The sequence below is a fragment of the Protopterus annectens genome, chromosome 4.part1 (assembly GCF_019279795.1).
Source record: "Protopterus annectens isolate FY-2018-M chromosome 4.part1, PAN1.0, whole genome shotgun sequence".
Classification (NCBI taxonomy): Eukaryota; Metazoa; Chordata; order Ceratodontiformes; family Protopteridae; genus Protopterus; species Protopterus annectens.
In genome coordinates, this window is record NC_056734.1 from 649,887,176 (window position 1) to 649,907,498 (window position 20,323).

The following is a 20,323-nucleotide window of genomic DNA, read 5'->3' on the forward strand; positions in this document are numbered from 1 at the left end:
TAATGTTTTGGGAAGTACAGATAACACGTTTATGTGGTGTTCATCAAATACGTTCAAAAAAAATATTCCACTATATGACTTCGACATTTTATGTAGTGCGACCATTGCAGATTTGTTATTTAAAGTCGAATAAACATGCATGGGCACAAACCATGTTCTATCAAATGAATGTATACCTATGGATTCTCTTCAGAATCTCGAAAGCCAAAAATCTTGAATTTCATAAGACTGAGACCAAAATCTCGAAAGTTCAAAATACTGAAAACTCAAAATACTGAATCTCAGACAACTGAAAACACAAAGGATACAAAGACTTACTATAAGTGCGATCTCAGAGTTGATATATTTAAGTAGCAGGGTGTGTGGGGATTGCAGGGGGGCTCGCCCTCCTGCTTATACTTGGAGAAAAGTCATATGGTTTGTCTTATACGTCTGCTGGAATATAGTAAGTCTTGATATCCTGTGTGTTTTCAGTATTCTGAGATTCAGTATTTTGAGTTTTCAGTATTTTGAACTTTCAAAATTTTGGTCTCAGTCTTTTGAAAGTCAAGATTTTGGGCTTTTGAGATTCTGAAGTGAATATATATATATATATATATATATATATATATATATATATATATATATATATATATATATATATATAGATATACATATATATATATATATATATATATATATATATATATATATATATATATATATATATGTCTACTTCTAAATTTCAGAGTTTCAAAACTTCACATATCTTAAGGTCGGGACCATAAGACTGAAGTTTTGAAACTTCAAAATGTAAGTTAAAAAAAAAAAAATCTTTTTACGTTTTTTTGGCCCCTGCACCCCCTACACCCACTGCTTATTAAATATACCAGGTTCGACATTGCACTACAGCAAGGAAAACTGTAAATATTCCATTCCACACTGTATCGGGATCTCCATTTAAATGGGTCGAAGTTTCAAAACTTCGATCTTATAGTCTCGACCATAAGAAATTTGAATATTTGAAACTTCAGTATTCAGAAGTAAACCTATATAGATAGAGTCTGTATTAGACACTTGAAGATGCATTTCATGGAACAGCTCTTCATCGACCCATAAACCACAAAAACACAAAACAGCGAATATGCATATAAGCGATTATTTTACCTGGGAAAGAAATCACTTACCCTAAACAAAAAAACACATCACTATGACCAATACTGTGCCCCCCACACCCCCTTAACTAAATATGCCAACTCCAAGATTGCACTACAATGGGGAAAACAGCAAAGTAACAGACGTGGCTAAGCAATTTCTTTCCCAGGGAAAGAAATCACTTACATGACTGTTTGCTGTTTTGTGTTTTCGTTATTTAACGGTCAATGAAGAGGCATTTGATGAAACGCCTCTTTGAGTATATAATAGGAACCTTATTTATAGATAAATATAATAATATAAAATAGCCATTTCAAGTTCCTGCTTACCAGTCTGGTTAGATATCTCTCCTTTAGGGCATGAAATACAGTCAAAACAGCAGAGAGGCTGTCCCTTGCGAGCAGCCTTCCTAAATCCAGAATGACAGGACTCACTGCATACAGACAGGGGAATCTAAAAAGAGAAAATATTCAGTAGTAGTATATTTTGAAAATTAAACAAAAAAGTTAAGCCAGCAATAATGCCTAACAGGTGTGTGCCATTGTGGAAATACCACACAGCCATGGTGTTCTGAGACCAGATGACAAGGAGTTATTTTTACAATAACACACAGCCTGGTAGGTATTCTTGCACTTAGAGAATGGATTTTCTGATTATTTGCAAAATTGTTTTGTATTTGTTTTTTGTTTTTGTTTTTTTTTGTTTTGGTAAAACATTATGTTAATGTGCAATCCAGACAAGTACTTTTCTTTATTTGATGACATACAGAATCTATACTGTATTTTACAACAGCAAAATAAAAATGGTTAGAAACTTATAGCAACATTTCAGAACAGTGGTTGAACAATAAGGTTATATACAGTCTAAACCACCACCCTAAAACCAAAAGCAAACTAATACATAATAAAATATTTACAATGAAAGGAGAAGATAATTAATATAATAAAGTAGCTAGTGGCCCATATAAAGTAAAAGCACAACAAATGATGGTGTATGCAAAGTAATTTAACATAGTCATACAATCCTGGCATATATAGATACAGTAGGAAATCAAATTTAGTTGCATTGAAGAAGATGAATATGCCATGGAGTATTTTTTTTGTTTTTGATTTTTTTTTTGTTTTTTTGTTTGTTTTGTTCTTTCAGGTGTAACTTCACATTAGTTTTGAATGCTCTCAGCTTGTCACAACTTGTTATGTTTCTAGGTGTGTCATTCGAAAGGACGGGTACAATTTTAGCTGACTTCATGTGATTTAACAACTTCAGGCCCAGTCTGGGTTATAAAGTGCAACAAGGATAACAAAAAAAAAAAAAAATATGCAGCAAATGGATACAATTAACAAGAAGCATCAGTACAAGCATTATTATACTACAAAATGCAAATGCAGACCAGAACTACCCTATAAAAAAATGGAACACAATACAACCTATGTACATATATAAACAGATGCACACTGCCTTAAGCAAGAGACTCAACGTAAGACATAGCTGCAGCAGAATTAAGTGCTGTGCAGTTTTAAAAGGTGAAATACGTAACATGTCCCAAGTTGCTGCATTTGAACTTGCTTTGTTTATATCTTTGAATTGTGGTCTTAACTTAGAAAAAGTAGCAGGTTCTTGTAAGTTTAAAGTGAGTGATTGCAATAGTTTGTGGTCTAATACAGGGGAAGCTGTGATCATGTAGTGGAGTTTTAGTCTGGGTGTTTGTAAAACTTGGACTGAGTTGGACTGACTTTTGCAGTTGTAAGAGGAGATGTCTGTGATAAGTTTAGTTGGCGAGAAAAGAGATGGAGCACCATATTTCAGAAGATGAAATGGTAGTAAGCCAGGAAGGAGGACAACTGTTTTTTTTTTTTTTTTTTTTTTTTTTTTACTGGCAGCCATTAAACCTTCTTGATGGATAGGCAGCAATGCTTTTAAAAGGGGGATATGGCTTTGACATGTTTTACTGGAGATGCTTGGAGTGTTGTGGTATTTTTTTCATGCTGTACTGAGATGTAATAAACCCCATTCCTGCTGTGAACTGTGCAAACAGGATACCTTTGGCCTATGATTGAGATCTAAGGAGAATTGAGATATGTTCTTGGCTTAAAACAGGGCATTTGATGTATTTTATTAATGTGAGTCTGAAATTTTTATTAAACTGCACTTCTGAGTAATAGAAGCTGAACTCAGACTGAATTCTTGTGGAATACACACAAAAGGCTTTTTTTATCCTGCAGAAGACTTTGTCTCACTTATTCAACCTTTACTTGATCAACCCAATGATTGTGGCAAGTCTGAAAAAGAGGAGCTTCATCTTCTCTGAACAGTGCAATACTGAACTATCACAAAGTATTGCACAGACGCAAACTATAATCCACAGTTAGTTCTCATGTAAAATATAAATATTGCTGAAAGTAAGGTAATCCTGGATGCAATACAGAAAACTCCAAGTTGGTCAGGTCAACAATAATCCATAAACAGACAGAAGAAGAAGTGTTGAAGCTTAATGATTTAAGAATACATGTAAAAAACTATAATCATTTTTCAAAACTATCTAATTAAAAAGAAGGCAGCCTTAACCTGTACCATCAATACAGTTTATACAAAGTAGTACATTTAATTAAAACACTATACTTGACATAAAATGTGGCTACAGTTGATAATCTGTACTAGCATTAGGCTCTAAACTGAAAAGCGAAAGTCATAGTAAAAGAATAGTTAAACATGAAGCTGGAATCTTTCAAATTCTCAGAACAAAATCAGGAACAGTGCTTATTTAATACATTGCATGTTTATTAATATTTTATATTACATCTTTTTACCTATAATACAACATGCAAACTCACCTGAGAATTACCACCATTCCACACAATAAGACTATTGTTAACAAACAGGTCTTGCCCTGAGGAAGCACGAGAGTCAAAGTATCCAATATGTACATACTTGGATGTTCTTCCATCTGCTGATACCTGCCAGTTTAATATGTCATATATTGCCGGACAGTCCCCATTTGCATCAAAATATACCTTTTCACCTGTAGTGTCTTCAAAAAATACATTTTTCACATAATGAAGAAGCTGAGGACAAAAACAAAAGTATTATGATTTGATAACCTTATCTTTTGGCTTGATGAAGCAAACAGCAACACTTAAGTTACAGTAGATAAATAAACAATAGTACTCATATTACACAGTACTGCGGTGGTGGTGCTGCAGTAGCATTGTCGCCTCATAGCAAGACGTTTGTCCCGTTCGATTCTCAGCTAGAGCGTCTTCTGTGTGGAGGCATACGTGAATAGGGCGTGCCTTCGTTGAAGGTTGTGTATCAGGGCTGGTAACCCGGTACGTAAAAATCCACTACCAATCATTAGCGGACCGGAGTTCCGCTGTGGCGACCCCTAACCGGGAAAAGCCGAAAGACACAAATAAAACTCATATTGCACAATATTTATTTGCATCCATGTCAGTATATAACAACTGTCTCATGTACACTGACACACCTAGGAACACAATTTGTGAGAGATGCAATTACATCAAGAACCTAGAGTCATTGTTCTCTCCCTCACAAGCCAGTATATCTGGCACTAAGAAGGTTGTCAACACAAACACCACATCTCAAACACCACCCACACCTACACAACATACCCCCACATATGCAGTGGTCTTCAACAAAAACATACCCAAACAAGGGAAACTTCTGAGGCAAAAACACATGCGAACACCACTGCCCACCATACCACACATAGTCCACATACCTGTATCTCACAACCACTAAGACCTAAACATAAACCCAACATGTTAGTCATAAGAGACTCCATTGTGAGACACACACATGTGCCCCTCATCAGGATGGGTAAGAAGAAAGTCACGGTTAGTTGTTTTTCAGGTGCCAGAATCTGCCATATCACCCATACACTCAAGTCTCTCAACAGGTACTGTTATGACTTAGTCATAGTCCATGTTGGCATGAATGACTTGAGACATACCTCCCTGGACTGTATGAAGAGACACATGATCAAGCTCACTGAATATGTGTCCCTGGCAGGTATGTCCCTAGTTTTAAGCAGCATTCGACTGCCATCCAGAATGATGCCTCAATATAAACAGAAAATTACTGACTTTAATAATTGGCTTAGTTTCTGGTGTCATTCCAAGGGGTTCCAGTACCTAACAGCCTGGGATGACATGAGTGACAAACCCCAATACTTTTATACTTTTCCAGAGATGGTCTGCATCTGTCTCCCTTGGGCTTCAGGCTCCTGGCAAAGGCTATTGCCTCCCTCATAGTGCCTTTATTAGACAATGCCATGAGGTCAAAACTATCAACATGAAAATTTCATCAAAACATAAATTAAAGGCCATGCTGCTAAATGCTAGGAGTCTAAACATGAAACTGGACTTAGTGCAGGCATTCTTAACCCTGGATGATTCTAACATTTGTGCAGTCACAAAAACCTGGTTCAAAGCTGCAGAGAGCACCCTGGCCATACCAGGTTACACATCTTATCATACATTCAGACCCCAAACCATAGGCAGCAAAGCAAAAGGAGGTGCAGTTGCAATATGTATAAAAGGCATGCATACCTCCAGGCTGGTCAAACAGTATGATGCACCTGAGATGCAACAGGAGCAGCTAACAATTGACAAGACCCCTATTTAAATCAGAACTAACTACAGCTACCCAACTTACACTCAGGATGCCCATTCCACCTATCTGGACCTCTTCTAATCTATCAAGATTCAATCCTTTACCCTGATCCTGGGTGACTTTAACTTTCCAACCATGGATTGGAATAAATACGCATGCCAAATCACAGATGTCCAGAGATTCCATGATATCGTCAGTGCAAATGCCTTGAACCAGCTGGTCGACACCCCCACAAGAGGTGAAAATATCTTGGACTTGGTATTAACCAACATGAACAACCACTGCAGCATCCCTATAATGTCATCATCCCTTGTAAGATCCGACTACAAAGCAATCACTTTTTCACTTTTGAAGTCACCATCACCCCCAGCTAGGGTCAAACAAAAAACTTCTCCAAAGCTGATTACAACCTCCTGAGGGAAGGTATAAACAGCTTTACAGACCACTCCCCCTCCACAAGAACTGGCACATATGTCCAAATCTACACCAAAGTACCATATGAGCATTTATATAGCGGCAGGGAATCAGGAATACCTGACAGGATGAAATCCTCCTCCTCAAGGAAGAGTAAATCTGTCTGGTGGACATCTGCAATAAATAAGCTCTATAATGCTCAACCCCACACAGTTTGGTTTCATTAAGGGAAGGTCTTGCCTATTAAATTTGGTCAAATTCTTTGAGACAGTCACCAAAGCCATGGATGAGGGGAAGATGGTGCACATCACTTAATGTGACCTGGTCAAAGCCTTCGATACTATTCCCCACTTGGGTATAATAGATACACTCTCACAACTAGACATCAATCCATATGTTACCAGATGAGTAGCAAACTGGCTCACTGATAGAACCCACCTAGTCAAAATAGGGGAAGCAACATCAAGTAGTAGACCCATAACGAGTGGTGTACCCGAGGGATCAGTCTTAGGGCCTCTGTTGCTTGAGATATACTTTTCTGAGGTGCAGGCCAAAACCAGTGGGCTATGGTTGACCAAGTTTGCAGATGACTGCAAGATGGGTGCTGTCATCAATTCCCCTAGTGATGTGAACATCCTCCAAGAGGGTCTCACCCAAACAAAAGACTGGTGCCAGAAACATGACCTCAAAACTGAATGCTAAAAAATGCATCATCATCCCCTTTGGGGAGAGTGACATCCCCAGAAATTATCACATTAATAACAAGGTCCTAAGCATGCAATCAGTTGTGAGGGACTCGAGCACCCAGGTTGATAGCAAACTGGACATTTGGCCACCATTGCCTCCATTGTACGGAAAGCTTTCTATATGGCCCACCTCAGTAGTAAAAGTATCTTATCCAGGGACAAGGTATTCATAACATCCTTGCATTCTTCCCTTATAAGACCCAATATTGAGTACAGTGCCCCTTTTGGCATGTACCTCACAAAGCATAGGCAGCAGCTGGAGAGACCACAGAGGTTCCTCACCAGGAGAATCCAGTGCCTCAAACATCTACCTTACACAGATAGGCTAAAGGCCCTGTACCTCTACTCAGTCTCATACAGACTCCTCAGAGGTGACCTCTGTTTGGCATGCAAAGCAATCTCAGACCCCACCTTGATATGACTGCTGCATATCCACAAGTCAAGCTCCACTTGAGTTACCCACACTCACAACTGCAACCTGGTCTGTGACATCAATAGGATTTGTGTCCCAGAGACTCCTCCTTTTGTGAAATAGACTCCCTCTCCACGTCAAGCAGGGCATCTCATTAAACCATTTTAAGCGCAAGCTGGATAAGTGGATGGGGAACAGAAATTACACCCCTGGGATTAAACCTGTGTCCCTGCTAGACAGTGGTGTCAGCTGCTGACTTGCTGGAATATGGGCTAAATTCTTGGTTAGGCTTGTAAGAGCCTCAGGGCCAATAGCCTAGTAACTTCCTATGATCCTATGATACATTACATGCAGTTTGTAGTTTCATTAGCCTCTGTTTATTTCCCAGAATAAAAGAATAAACAGTGATAGGAACACACATTTTTTTAAACAAGAAACATCTTCATTAAATTATCGCTTATGACATAGGCTGTTATACATTTATATAAATGAAAGCAAACCATACTGACAATATTTTAGTTGCAAACATTATATATCACTTATAATCTATCCAATCACTGTCAGTCAAACATTACAAAGCTCATTCAAATCCTGCCTTCTTTTAAACCTCATTCCTCCTCTGCATGTATTGTTCCCACAATTCCCATTTTTTTCTATGTAATTTGCTCCTACCCTTTTCTAAAGATCCCATTTCCAATTGTTTTATCTCCATTACTTGTTGTTTCTTTTGGCTTTTCCCAGTTAGGGGTCGCCACAGCGGAACTCCGGTCTGCTAATGATTGGTAGTTGATTTTTACATGCCGAGTTACCAGCCCTGACACACAACCTTCAACAAAGGTATGCCCATTCACGCATGTCTCATTACTATACTCACTATTTCTAGTATAGTTGGTTTAGACTTTGTTTTCCATTTTTTAGTAACTGCTCTTTTTTGGCAGCCACCATAATTAGACTCAGCAGGACTTACTATGTGATAAGAACACATGTTTATTCAAACAGTGTTTAGCTGAGCAGATTTAGTTGAATATACTGTATGCATACTCAGTTACTTCTACTTGCTTTCATCAAGATTGTGAAATATAGGGGTTACACAGTGCCTCCAAAGTTGTTCAATATTAGACTATTTTTTTGAGAAAATGAAATAAAGCGTTATTTATTTAAGACTCAAGAACTATCTATACATCATAAAAATGTTCTTAACATATTCAAGTGAATTTAAATTAATTCAAAATATGTTAAATATGAATAATAATGCAATACAGTTTCCATTTAATTCCCAGCCTTTCTGCTGGAACCATCTTCTATTATTTCTCATTATGACATCACAATCCTATATCTTGTTGTACAACAATTCTTCACTGTTACAGTTTCACAAACCCCAGATGATACTTTATCATCTACTCCCTTACTTATTTTAGTAATATTATCATATTTCCATATGTAATCATCTCAATATGTAACCTTTTAAAATATTGAAATGTATATTCCAACTTAAAGCTTTCTGAAATTGGTTCATCTGTCTCTTTGAAGCATTAGATGCTGCACATAAACTTTCACTGATTTACCTATATTTAATTTGCCCTTCAACAGGCAGCTTTTCAATTACCATCACAGAAACTCACTTCCTCATACATTTCCAAACATTATATGTGTCTGGTTTAGAAATACATTTGTCTTCCTCTGCATGACCCAGTAAACTTCTGATAACTAGATGTTCAATAAACAATGGCTAGGAGGCTCCAAAGAAAAGGGAATAGTCCAAAAATTCTGAATGACTGTCTGTAAATGGTAACCTGTATCCCACCCTGGCAAGCCTTTAAATCTTCCGAAAAAATCTATCTTTGACAACAGATATTAGAAAAATGGGTTACAAGAATGATCCATCTGGGGTATGGATGGCTGTGCGTGTCCTTTCCCCTTTTTCAAGGGATTGCTCCTTAACCACCAGATCATACTCACCCCCCCCCACACACACACACAGTATTCAGCGTCTGCTGACTCGGGGGTAATGGAACTTGGTCCTCTTTCTCTGATAAGAAAATGTTTTTTTATTCAAGAATGTTTCTGGTACCAAAGAAAGAAGCCTCTTTGAGATCAATCCTAGACCTTGCCATTATAAATCAGTTTGTGAAAGCCCTAAAATTCAAAAAGCTGTCCCTTCATAAACTGTTACCTCTATTTTCCCACTTCAGTTTTTTTTTTTTTTGTAAGTCTAGATTAAATGATGCTTATAATCATAATATTCCTTTACCCTCATATTTCAAACATTTTTAAGGGTTTCTGTATCCGGATTACAATTCTACTTCTCTGCATTTCTCCCAGGGTTATCCACTGCTCCAACAGTATTCAAGAGTGTCTAGCTCCAGCCTATTGTAGACTGCAAGGTATTCACATTTTCCTTATTTAGAGCACTTGCTTGTCTTCACAGAGTCTTTTGTAAAGTGTCCAAGAATCTCTCTCTTGATCAAGATATCCCTATCATAGATTGGGTTCTGAGGACAGCAGTCAAAACATTTTCACAGAATTATTCTCCTGTGGCATCTTCCAGATACGTTTTTTTTTAAGTTCTTTTCTTTCACAGCAAAAAAGTAGCTCTATATCTAGCACTTTTCCTCAGGTTTTCCATTCAGTCAATTATTTCAGAAAGGGAATTTCTCAGAATACTATCATTCATTGCATCCATGATTCCCTTGTTTCCTTTAGCCAGACTGCAAACAAAAAGATTCAATAGTACTTACAATCTATATGGTCCCAACATCAGCATTACCCTGACATTCCAGATTCCAGTTTTGGGATTTGTAGAAGCGGAATTGTTTTGTTGGAGCCTTGTTTTATCTGAATCAAAGTTCCCTATTTTCCTTTCCGGCTCCACCTCAACCTGTAACTATGAAGTCTCAGCCTATGCTTGGGGAGTAGTGTCTCTGGGAATAAAAGTGCAAGGTCTTTGGAACAAAAAGACAAACCAAAATATGTAAATATGAAGCAATATTGGCAGTCAAAAATGCTGTCAACTCCCAAAATCATCTTTGGTCCTAAGAGTGGTTACAAGTGATTACAGACAAAAGCACAATGATATGGTACACAAACAAATAGGGTGAGGCTCCAGATCTTACCCTCTGTTCAGATAAAACATGGCAGTCAGAAAACTGCAAGTCAGCACAATCTCAAATTATACAACAGAGCAAAACATTGTGGCAAGCAAGCAGAGAAGGACCAGAAAAGACTCTCCTAAATGGAAAATGAATTACAGGGTCATCCATGATTTTATCTAGCTGAGGGAAACCTCAAGTTGATCTTTTTACCTCCATTCAAAACAAACAACTGGCAAAATTCTGCTCCAGGATTTATTACAAGAAGGCTTGGAAAACAGATGCATTTTCATTTCCTTGGACGGAAATATTCCTGTTTGTCTTTTCCCCCTTCCCACTAATATCTAGGATCATTCTGAATATTCAGAACGACTCTTCAAAGATCATTGTGATGATGAACACATGGCTGCTCTTTGGGATCTTCATAAAGTCATGATGTGTACTAGGCTAATGACCACTACGGCCTTTATAAGCCTAACCATGCATCCCAAATTGCTGACAAGTTCTGTTACCCTTGATAAATGTAAGCAGGAGCTTGGCAAATTAAACATTTCAAGCTGGGGCCAGGGAGATAAAACATATACAGGCTGAATGTTCTGTTCCCCATCCAATTGTCCAAGTTTGAGACTTAAATTGGGTTAGGGAGAAACTCTGCTTCACATGGATGGAGTGCCTGTCACAAGGAAGGACCAGACTCCGGGATGCATACCTGTCTGTCTAGCAGGTCCTATTTATATCACAAGCAAGGTTTAAGTCTTTGGAATGGGTAATTCTGGTGCTGTTTGTTTTGTGGATATGCAGTAGGTCCATCAGGCTAGGGTATGACAATGCCTTGTATAACAGACATAGATCTCCCCTCAACAGCCTGTAGAAGACTGAATACAGGGACAGGGCTGTGAAGTGGACTACATAGGACATATTACTTATGTCCTGTATTTTTTTAGTGAGGAACCTCCTTGAATGTTCCATTTGTTGGATATGCCTGGTTAGGTACATACCAAAGGCAACATTGTACTCAATGACATGTCTGATGAATGCAAAATAGAGTGGAACAATGACCTCTTTGGTCCCAGATGCTATACCTTTGCTTATAAGTTACACAACATAGAATGATTTCAACAGAAATTTAAACACATGATGGTCAAAAGCTAAATTGCTGTTTATATGTGTCCCCCAGTCCCTGACTTCTAGGTCAGCTCTTATGGGAATGTTGTCAATATGATAGTTACAAGGATTGGATGAAATACCAAAGGATACTATTATGCATTTCTTGGCATTTAGATTTAGTCCATGGCTCTGACACAAGTTATTTGTCTGTGTCAGGCTTTCCTGGAGAACATTAGTGTTAGTGGGGGATTTTATGACCTCTCCTAATTTGCAATCATCTGCAAATCGTAACTTTATTTTGGAAAAGTTAACAATTCCTCCATTTGACCCAATTTGTTATGCTGATGGGAAGTTCATAACACGTATAATAGTTTTGTCAATTCCTATGACTTCTGCAAGAAGAGTGTCTAAGTACAAGTTCTCATGGTGGGTCTACATTATCTCATTTTCCACAAAGATACGGTTTCCTTGAGAACTAATACATCATTTATGCCTAACATGGTATCTAAGTTTACTTTGAGCCAAGGTATTCATCTCTCTGTTTCCTTTTCGGATCCTAAAAATGAGGTGGAAATTATTTTTATACTCTGGAAATCCACAGACAACTCAGATATGATCTTAACATAATATGACTTCAACAACAGATCAGTAATTCATTTCTTATGAAGGTAATAAAAAAAAAGCCTATACCAAAGCAGACTATTTCAAAATGGTTGTCCCATGCTATCTCCCTTTCTTTTACCCACATTAACAATTCAATTACAGGCAGGCTTTTGCTTCTTTACTGGCTTTTTGGAAAGGGGGAGACTCATGAAGTATTCTAGAGTCAGCAACTTGTTCCTCTGTATATACTTTCACAAAGCAGTAGGAATAAGATTTCTTTTCTATAGCAGGCTTTGATAGGACCATTTTCTAGAGGTTATGGGGCCCTTAACCTTCGCCCTCTCAGTCTATATGAGCTGCTGTATTCTACCCATATAGCTAAGGCTACTGCAGCAGTGATCAAATGATGAATATAATACAGTTGTGTTAGTAAACTTACCATAAAGTGGATGTTTGAATGATCACTGCTACAGAAGCCACTCCCTCCCTCCACCCACCCTTATTTTTGGTATGCTTTTTTGTTGCCAGTGTTAGGGCACTGAATTTTATTTACCTAGAACAGCCATTTTTCAGGGGTCTAGCCTCCCCCTTACTGTTGACATGAAAACTCTGAAAGACCTGGCACTCTGACTGCTGATTTTTCTACAGCTCTGCCTGAGCTGTCAATTATCTTGGCAATGGAAGGTGCCCTTAAGCTTTGGAAGTTGGTTGACTTTTATATCCTGTGCAGAATATAATCCATATAGCTTAGGCTACTGCAGTAGTGATCATTCAAACAACTTAATGTTACATTGTTGAGTTACACAACTGTACTTTCATCTGCAGCAAGAGTAAGGTGATAGTAAGTCTCCAGATTGGGATTCTTGGTAAGTTGGTTCCTGTTGGTGAAGCATGCATATCAACACACCTGCAAGCACAAACACACAGACACACACACACACACACACACACACACACACACACACACACACACACACACACACACACACACACACACACACACACACACACACACACACACACACACACACACACACACACACACACACACAAAATGCTCCCTGGGCTTATTTGTGCACTGCACTGCTTGGTAGCATGAGCTCAATGGACTTGTGCTCTGTGGGTGCTACAACCCGTGTTCCTGCTGTGTGCTACCCAAGTGATGAGAAAGACCTGCCTTCTTTTCCCATGGAAGGGTGAAACAGCATCTGCTCACTGCCTAATTCTTTCCACATCTTCTACAGCACCTGTGCCGATAATTAAACATGGGCATTCCTGGGATTCAGTTAGGTCTGCACTGTATTATTTTCATGTGAACACCAATGCTTCACCATAAAAAACAACTAATACCAAAGGAAAAAAGAAACAATCTTGTTATATACCACAAATAAATAAATTATTAAAACTAATCACTCAATTCAACTTTTAAAATCTGTTATTAAAGGGAAACTACATATCAAATAATTCTACAGCTTAGTGGAAATATTTCATAAAAAACTGTAAACATATGCAAAATTAAAAGCAACCACCTATCTGACAAAGTCATATTTTCAAGCCTAATACCACTAAACATTCAAAATACCTCATTCCAAGATCAATCCAAATGCATTCTTTATTGCTCAAACCCCATTATACTGAACTCAATTAGAGACAAAGGTAAAAAACTAGAAAACCTTCAAGGGGTTAAATTGCATTATCATTCACGATTAATATGCCCCACTCAATTTAAAACCATTTTCATATTTAAATTATCTGGCCCCTTAACCTTTATAATTCTTTTCCATATACTCATATTTTTCAGCCCTAAGTGTTAGTACATTGCCTATGGACATCTTACCATTAGTCCCAGGAAAATGGGTTTCCTCTAATAATAGCTGCCATTATACCACTTTAGTTACAAAATTCTAAGTGTGATTCCCAGTTGTCAACCCTATCATTTTTGTGTACCATCTCTAAAATGAAAAAAACAGGAACTTTTTATGACCTGCACACTTTCTCCCATGCATACATAATGCATTATTCACGTATTTTTAATAGTATATACATGTTGGTAAATCCCCCATCTGAGGGGCTGCTTTGTTTTTCCAACACAGAAGGCTAGACAGGTCAAACAGGTGGCAATGTACACCACACCTTTCGTGGCACAACTATGCCTCCCATTAGTGTTGATAGTTCTAGGGTAATTGCCCACTAATACATTAGAACCCCTATAAATGCACCTACATTGTGGATATCCACCACATTTAAACATTACAGTTTTACTGTCAACAAAATAATCATTCCTCCTGTACCCATTCTCCAGTATAGACTTAATGTCCTTACATTTTTTGTATATCACCAATGGACTGTCACCGAGATCAGGGGCAAAATACATAGTAAAAAATACCCCTTTCCAATTTGTATTCAAAATCTCACTTATTTGGGAAAAATTCTGTCCATAAGGCAGACCATATCTTAAGAATAGTCTTCCCTTCTTTCACTTGTTGATGGGTTCAGTATACGGCAAAATTTTATTCGGGGCTGGAATACATTTCTTCTCTTCCTAGTTATTTCAGCACTGAGTTTGTCTAAAATATTTTCAGGATACTTCCCAACCCTACACATTTGTTTTAACAATAATTCCAAATCTTTGTTAAAAATACTGTCTTCTGAGATCAATGTACATAACCAAACCATCTTCCCCTTTACTAAATTTCTTTCTTGCTAATAGGAGTGGTTACTATGAAAATGCAAGTAACCATTGGAAAAGGTTGCTTTCCTGTCTATATTGGAGTCGTATTTCTTTTCCACCTTATTCTTACCTATAGAAAGAACCAAAAATGCATATATTCTAAATTAACTGTATTCAGTTAATGTATTCAAAAAAATGTTTAAGGTACTCATGTTACCCTTCCAAATAATAAATATATCATCCAGGTAATGGAAGTATTCACTAAAATATTCATTATAAGGTGTTGTGAAGACATACATGTTTTCACACCACAAAAATACCAAATTTGAAGAAATGGGGGCTGCTACCACCCACAAAGCTACACCCCTAGTCTGTTTGTAATATTCCATTTCAAAATAAAATTGTTAAGCAACACCATATCCATAGTCCCACAAATCAAATGGATGTCATTGTTTCGTTGTGACTGAATCTTTGATTGGTGATACATGCTTCATGAAACCATTCTAGCCCTATATTGTGGAGCACTACCAAGAATAAATATTTCACATCAATCCCCACAAACAGGGAATCACTCAAGCATACACTTTTTCCAAAAGTCTTAAAAAGTGCCATGAATCTATCAAAACATGTTTTTCATTATCCAAAAACTTAGTCCAGAATCCACATACTTTGTCAGTAGTTCAGTTTTTGAACCTCCTACAGCTACTATTGAGCTAAAGGGGATCAATAATACATTTGTGTAACTTGGGGATTCCAAGAAAAGTTGATACCATATTTTTTTTTACCCTAAAAAAATACATCTTTTGTTTGGAAAGGGAAAATCCCTAAATGGTTGAAGCATAGATCCAGTTTGTAGCAGGCTATACTCACTTCATTAATGGACACACTCCTGAAATAATCACTTCCCAGGATTCAATAATGCTTTCATGGAGTGTAAGAATAACGCAGCCGCTCCTGCATGGAATATGGCCACCAAGAGATCCATTAAACAAGCCTGGGGACATGCACGAGCCAGACAGCACTATTCTCGCACTGACACCACTGAATAATGCTAGTTACTTACTTAATTTGCTGGTAAAACCCATGAAAATGAGGTGAATTAGAGATTCAGTAAGCAGGCAGGCATCCATGCAAGAATAGTGTGAGATGCAAAAATGTATTCGCCTACTAGCCGAATACATTTCTTGCAAAAATCAAAATGGAGGCATGACAGCTCAAGGTAAAGCATTTATTATACCCCTTAGGCATGCCAATGGCCAAATATATGGCCACTGGCATTGAAAAGTGTTGCAAAATTATAAAAATCAAAGTTTATTTTTTTTTGGCTGATCTTGGCTGTTTAGGCATAGGGCAGAGGCCCTCAAATGGGATTGTGCCGAAAATAAAAAAAAATGTGAAAAGGCAATTTTAAGTGAAATCTACATTTTACCATTATAGTCTATGACATGCAAAATCAAACAATAACCAGTAACACTGGTTGCTATGGAGGAAGGTTGTGGTGTAGTGGTGTAACCAGGGACTAAGGCAGTGAGGTATGCAAATTAGCAAATTTTACTGAATCACTAAAGGGGAGACCATTCTCTGGCTGCACCTAACCATGTAGGAGCTATAAGGCAGTGGTGTAAGCAGGAGAAGCACCTGATATGAGAAGAGGGTGAGTCATGTTTGGTGTAAGCACATTGGAGCTCCTAGAAAACACATGCTAATGCAATATCTGTTATTGTATCACCCTTCTAGGTTTGTAAGGCCAATAGATAAAATGGTCCCTATATTTAGGCCTTTGTCACATAATTACTTATGAATTTGTCCAGATGTCTGGCTCTCATATGTAGACAGGTATGGTGCCTAGTAGCACAGCAGGTGCCTGAAGGTCAGTGTACTGGCAGGTCAAAAAAGGCTGCCACCTTATTGTGTCAGCACTGACAACATGTCACTGGCAAACAGCCATACCCCTGGAATGGTTGTCACAGAAGGAGCACAAGTATGCCTTGTATATCTATTCTACTTGTCCTAACATTGCATTTGCCTGCAAAGTATTTTCAAAACAAGAAAAGGTCATGTGAAAACATCAGTGACAGACAGTGGAGAAGCGGATGTCACACCCATAACAGAAAGCAAGCAAGTAACAAACTGGTCCCCCAACTATCTCTGTATGGCAGAACAGTATCAACACCCTGTCTCCAGGTGTGGGCCTTTGTCTGACTGTCATATGTGGGCCTGTCCAGATGTCGGAGTCAGTGATAGATTGACAACTAGGCCAACATGTAGCCACATAATAACATAGTAACACAAATTGTCTGAGGACCCCAGCAGATGTAGTGGTGCAATGATGGACAGCCTGCCAAATAGGTATGCTCAGAGGTGTGTAGTCCATAACCTTGTGTATGATGTTATGGCATTTACCATGCTAACACCAGAATTACAAATACATAATGGCAGCCACTATGGGCAAAGCCTGTGACCGGCTACAAAAGGATAAAGAGACACACAGAAGGGGGAGGGGAACCACTGGTCAAATAAATGGAGAATGTGCACACCAGAGCACATTTTGCAGTAACATAGGTGCCCTGCAGTGTATGGAGTCAGTAAGCATCATCTGCAAATACACAACACACACCCACATAAGTGGAGGTCCACAACAAATAAAACCCCAAGTAAGGACACCTCAGAGGCAAAAACACATGAGAACTTCCCAAACCTACACACCACAGAGCACGCATACTCCACACACCAGGGTCCTGCAAATACTAAGGCCTTACCATGCACACAACATATTAGTCATAGAAGACTCCACTGTGAGATACACAGATGTGCCACACACCAGGCAGGATAAGGAGAAAGTCATGATTACTTGTTTGGCAGGTGCCATAATCTGCCATATCTCACATGCACTCAAGTCACCCCACAACAGGTACAGGTATCACACTAGCCAGGTCCATGGTGGTGTGAATGTTGTCAGAAGTACCTCACGGACTATAGAAATGCAATGTGCTGAATATGTGTCCCATGCAGTTATGTCCCTAGCCATAAGGAGCATCCTGCTGTTACCCACACTTACCACTGTCACCCCAGGGGGATCCACTGCCTGGCAGCCTGGGAACATATGAGTGACAGAATGCACTGCCTTGCTACAGATGGCCTACAGCAGTCTCACATGGCATACAGGCCTCTGGCAAAGGTCCATGCCTCACCCATAGTGCCATTTTAGGAAATGTCACGAGGTCCATACTACTAACATAACACAGTCAACAAAATGCAAATGAAAGGCCATGCTGCTAAATGCTAGTAGCATACCTCTCAACATTGTAGAGCATAAATCTGGACAAAGCCATACATAATGGTGGGATAAAGGCCCAACTATAGGCACACTTTTGAAATAATGCTCTCATAATGTTAGTAAGGTGATAGAACAACAGAAGAGGTGTGTAGTAGCATGGATGTCATGAAGGATGTGAAGTCTGAAACTCTAATGTTCAGTCATTATTCCCTGACTGCAACCCTGAGTGATTTGCAACAAACTTGCTAGAAAACCACAATGTTAAGGGAAACTGACCAGATATGTGAGGCATGAATCTGGATAATCTGTGAGAAACTGTACAGTTGAGAGGTATGGCCACACCAGGATATGACCTTTCAGATAAGAAGAATACTGCACAACCAGGAGATCCCCAGTCAGTATATCACCAAGGTGCTGGACCTTTTACACAGCTTCATCAGTCAATCGGCTGTAGCCACACCTCTCAACTGGCCAGATTGTGCAAGAATGTCTAGCCTTTGCCTCATAATATTGGTGTGCATCATCCATCTCGTATTTCTCTGGTAAATCACAGTGACGATGTGATGATATCTGTCAGTTGGTAATGACACAATACATTACAGTGTCAAACATTACACAGAAAATGTCTGCTAAAACAAACCCTGTGACTCAAGCAACTCATACATTAATAAGAGCAATAGTTACAGTACCCCCCCCCCATGTTTGGGCCATTGTTTTCCCATATTGGCAGCCTATCTCCAAATATTTTGCACAAAAAGGTTGCAAGGTATGGCTGTAACACACAGCACCCTGGACTGAAGTTACAACTATTCCTGGAATGGATTCCCACACTTACTATAGAAGGTCATACTAGGCATGCTCCTATACTTTAAAGTCCATGTCTGAAACCACAATGGACTATATATCTATATATATATATATATATATATATATATATATATATATATATATATGTATATATATATATATATATATATATATATATATATCTATGCGTGTGTATATTGTGCTGATGTTTTTGCATACACACAGCTATGTACACCTGTCTCCACACACACCCATCAGACAGGATTACCCACACCCATCCGTAGGTGGCCCATATGTGGTATATTTGCATCTGTTGTGTGTGATACACACACATATATATGGGCAACATATTACAATACATCAAGCATACACACACATAGACATGGGGAAGAGAGAGACAGGCAGTGATAGAGTGAGACTCACAGGGAGACACACACACAGAGTAAGTCATACACAGGGATACACTGAATTGTAGAGAGTTATGTCCTGCTGCCGACAGTTGCATACCAGTTGTAACCACTGGCATGTGCCAGCATGAAGATGAGAATCATTGTCTGATGGTACTGAGGTGGGGGTTGTAATATCATATCACCTACCTGTGTGTGTGTGTGTGTGTGTGTGTGTGTGTGTGTGTGTGTGTGTGTGTGTGTGTGTGTGTGTGTGTGTGTGCCTCTGTAGGTCTAAGTATTATGATGTCTTACCCACCCAGTACACTTCCAATTGCCCTACTTTACAAGATCTGCTGATGTCATTCACCTTAGAAGTTCCTTTGGATTGGCTTCAGTCCTGTAAACTCTACAGCACGTGTGATAACTGTGTAACCCTATAATTCAAATAACTAGATAAATAGGGGGTTCTAATCACAGTCCTGACATATGTAAGTGCGCGCGCGTGTGTGTGTGTGTGTGTGTGTGTGTGTGTGTGTGTGTGTGTGTGTGTGTGTGTGTGTGTGTGTGTAAGAATAAGTAGTTTCATCCTTTCCCACCCAGTACACTTCCCATTGCCCTACTTCACAAGATCTGCTGATGCCATTCACCGTAGAAGTACCTTTGGACTAGACTCAGCCCTCTAAGCTCTGTGGTATGTCCAATAACTGCATAACACTGTAGTACAAATATTTAATTAGGGGTTTTAGTCTCAGTCCTGAGAAATGCAAAAGTGTGTGTTTGTACGCTAAATATTTTGAGCCCATTCACACCCAGTACACTTCCCATTTCCCCACTTTAGCAGTCCTGCTGATGTCAGTCACCTTAGAAGTACCTTTGGGCAGCCTTCCACCCTATAAGGTCTGTTGCACATGCAATAACTATGTAACACTATAATACCAAAAAGTAGTTAGGTAGGGATTATAATCTCAATCCTGGCAAATGTAAAAGTATGTGTGTGTGTATTTGTACTTTAAAGATTTTGAGCCCATTCACAACTGGTACA

At 38.7% G+C, this 20,323-nt stretch overlaps 1 protein-coding gene across 1 annotated transcript in view; it reads right to left on the reverse strand.

The window, feature by feature from the left end:
* Nucleotides 1-20,323, reverse strand: part of LOC122801265 (vomeronasal type-2 receptor 26-like) — a 47,854-nt gene that overhangs the window by 18,491 nt on the left and 9,040 nt on the right. The window contains exons 2-4 of the mRNA XM_044070815.1: nt 4,874-4,896; nt 3,966-4,196; nt 1,464-1,587 (exon numbers count right to left, since the gene is read on the reverse strand). Of these exons, the coding sequence (XP_043926750.1) occupies nt 1,464-1,587; nt 3,966-4,196; nt 4,874-4,896 (378 nt within the window). The remainder of the gene's footprint in view (nt 1-1,463; nt 1,588-3,965; nt 4,197-4,873; nt 4,897-20,323) is intronic.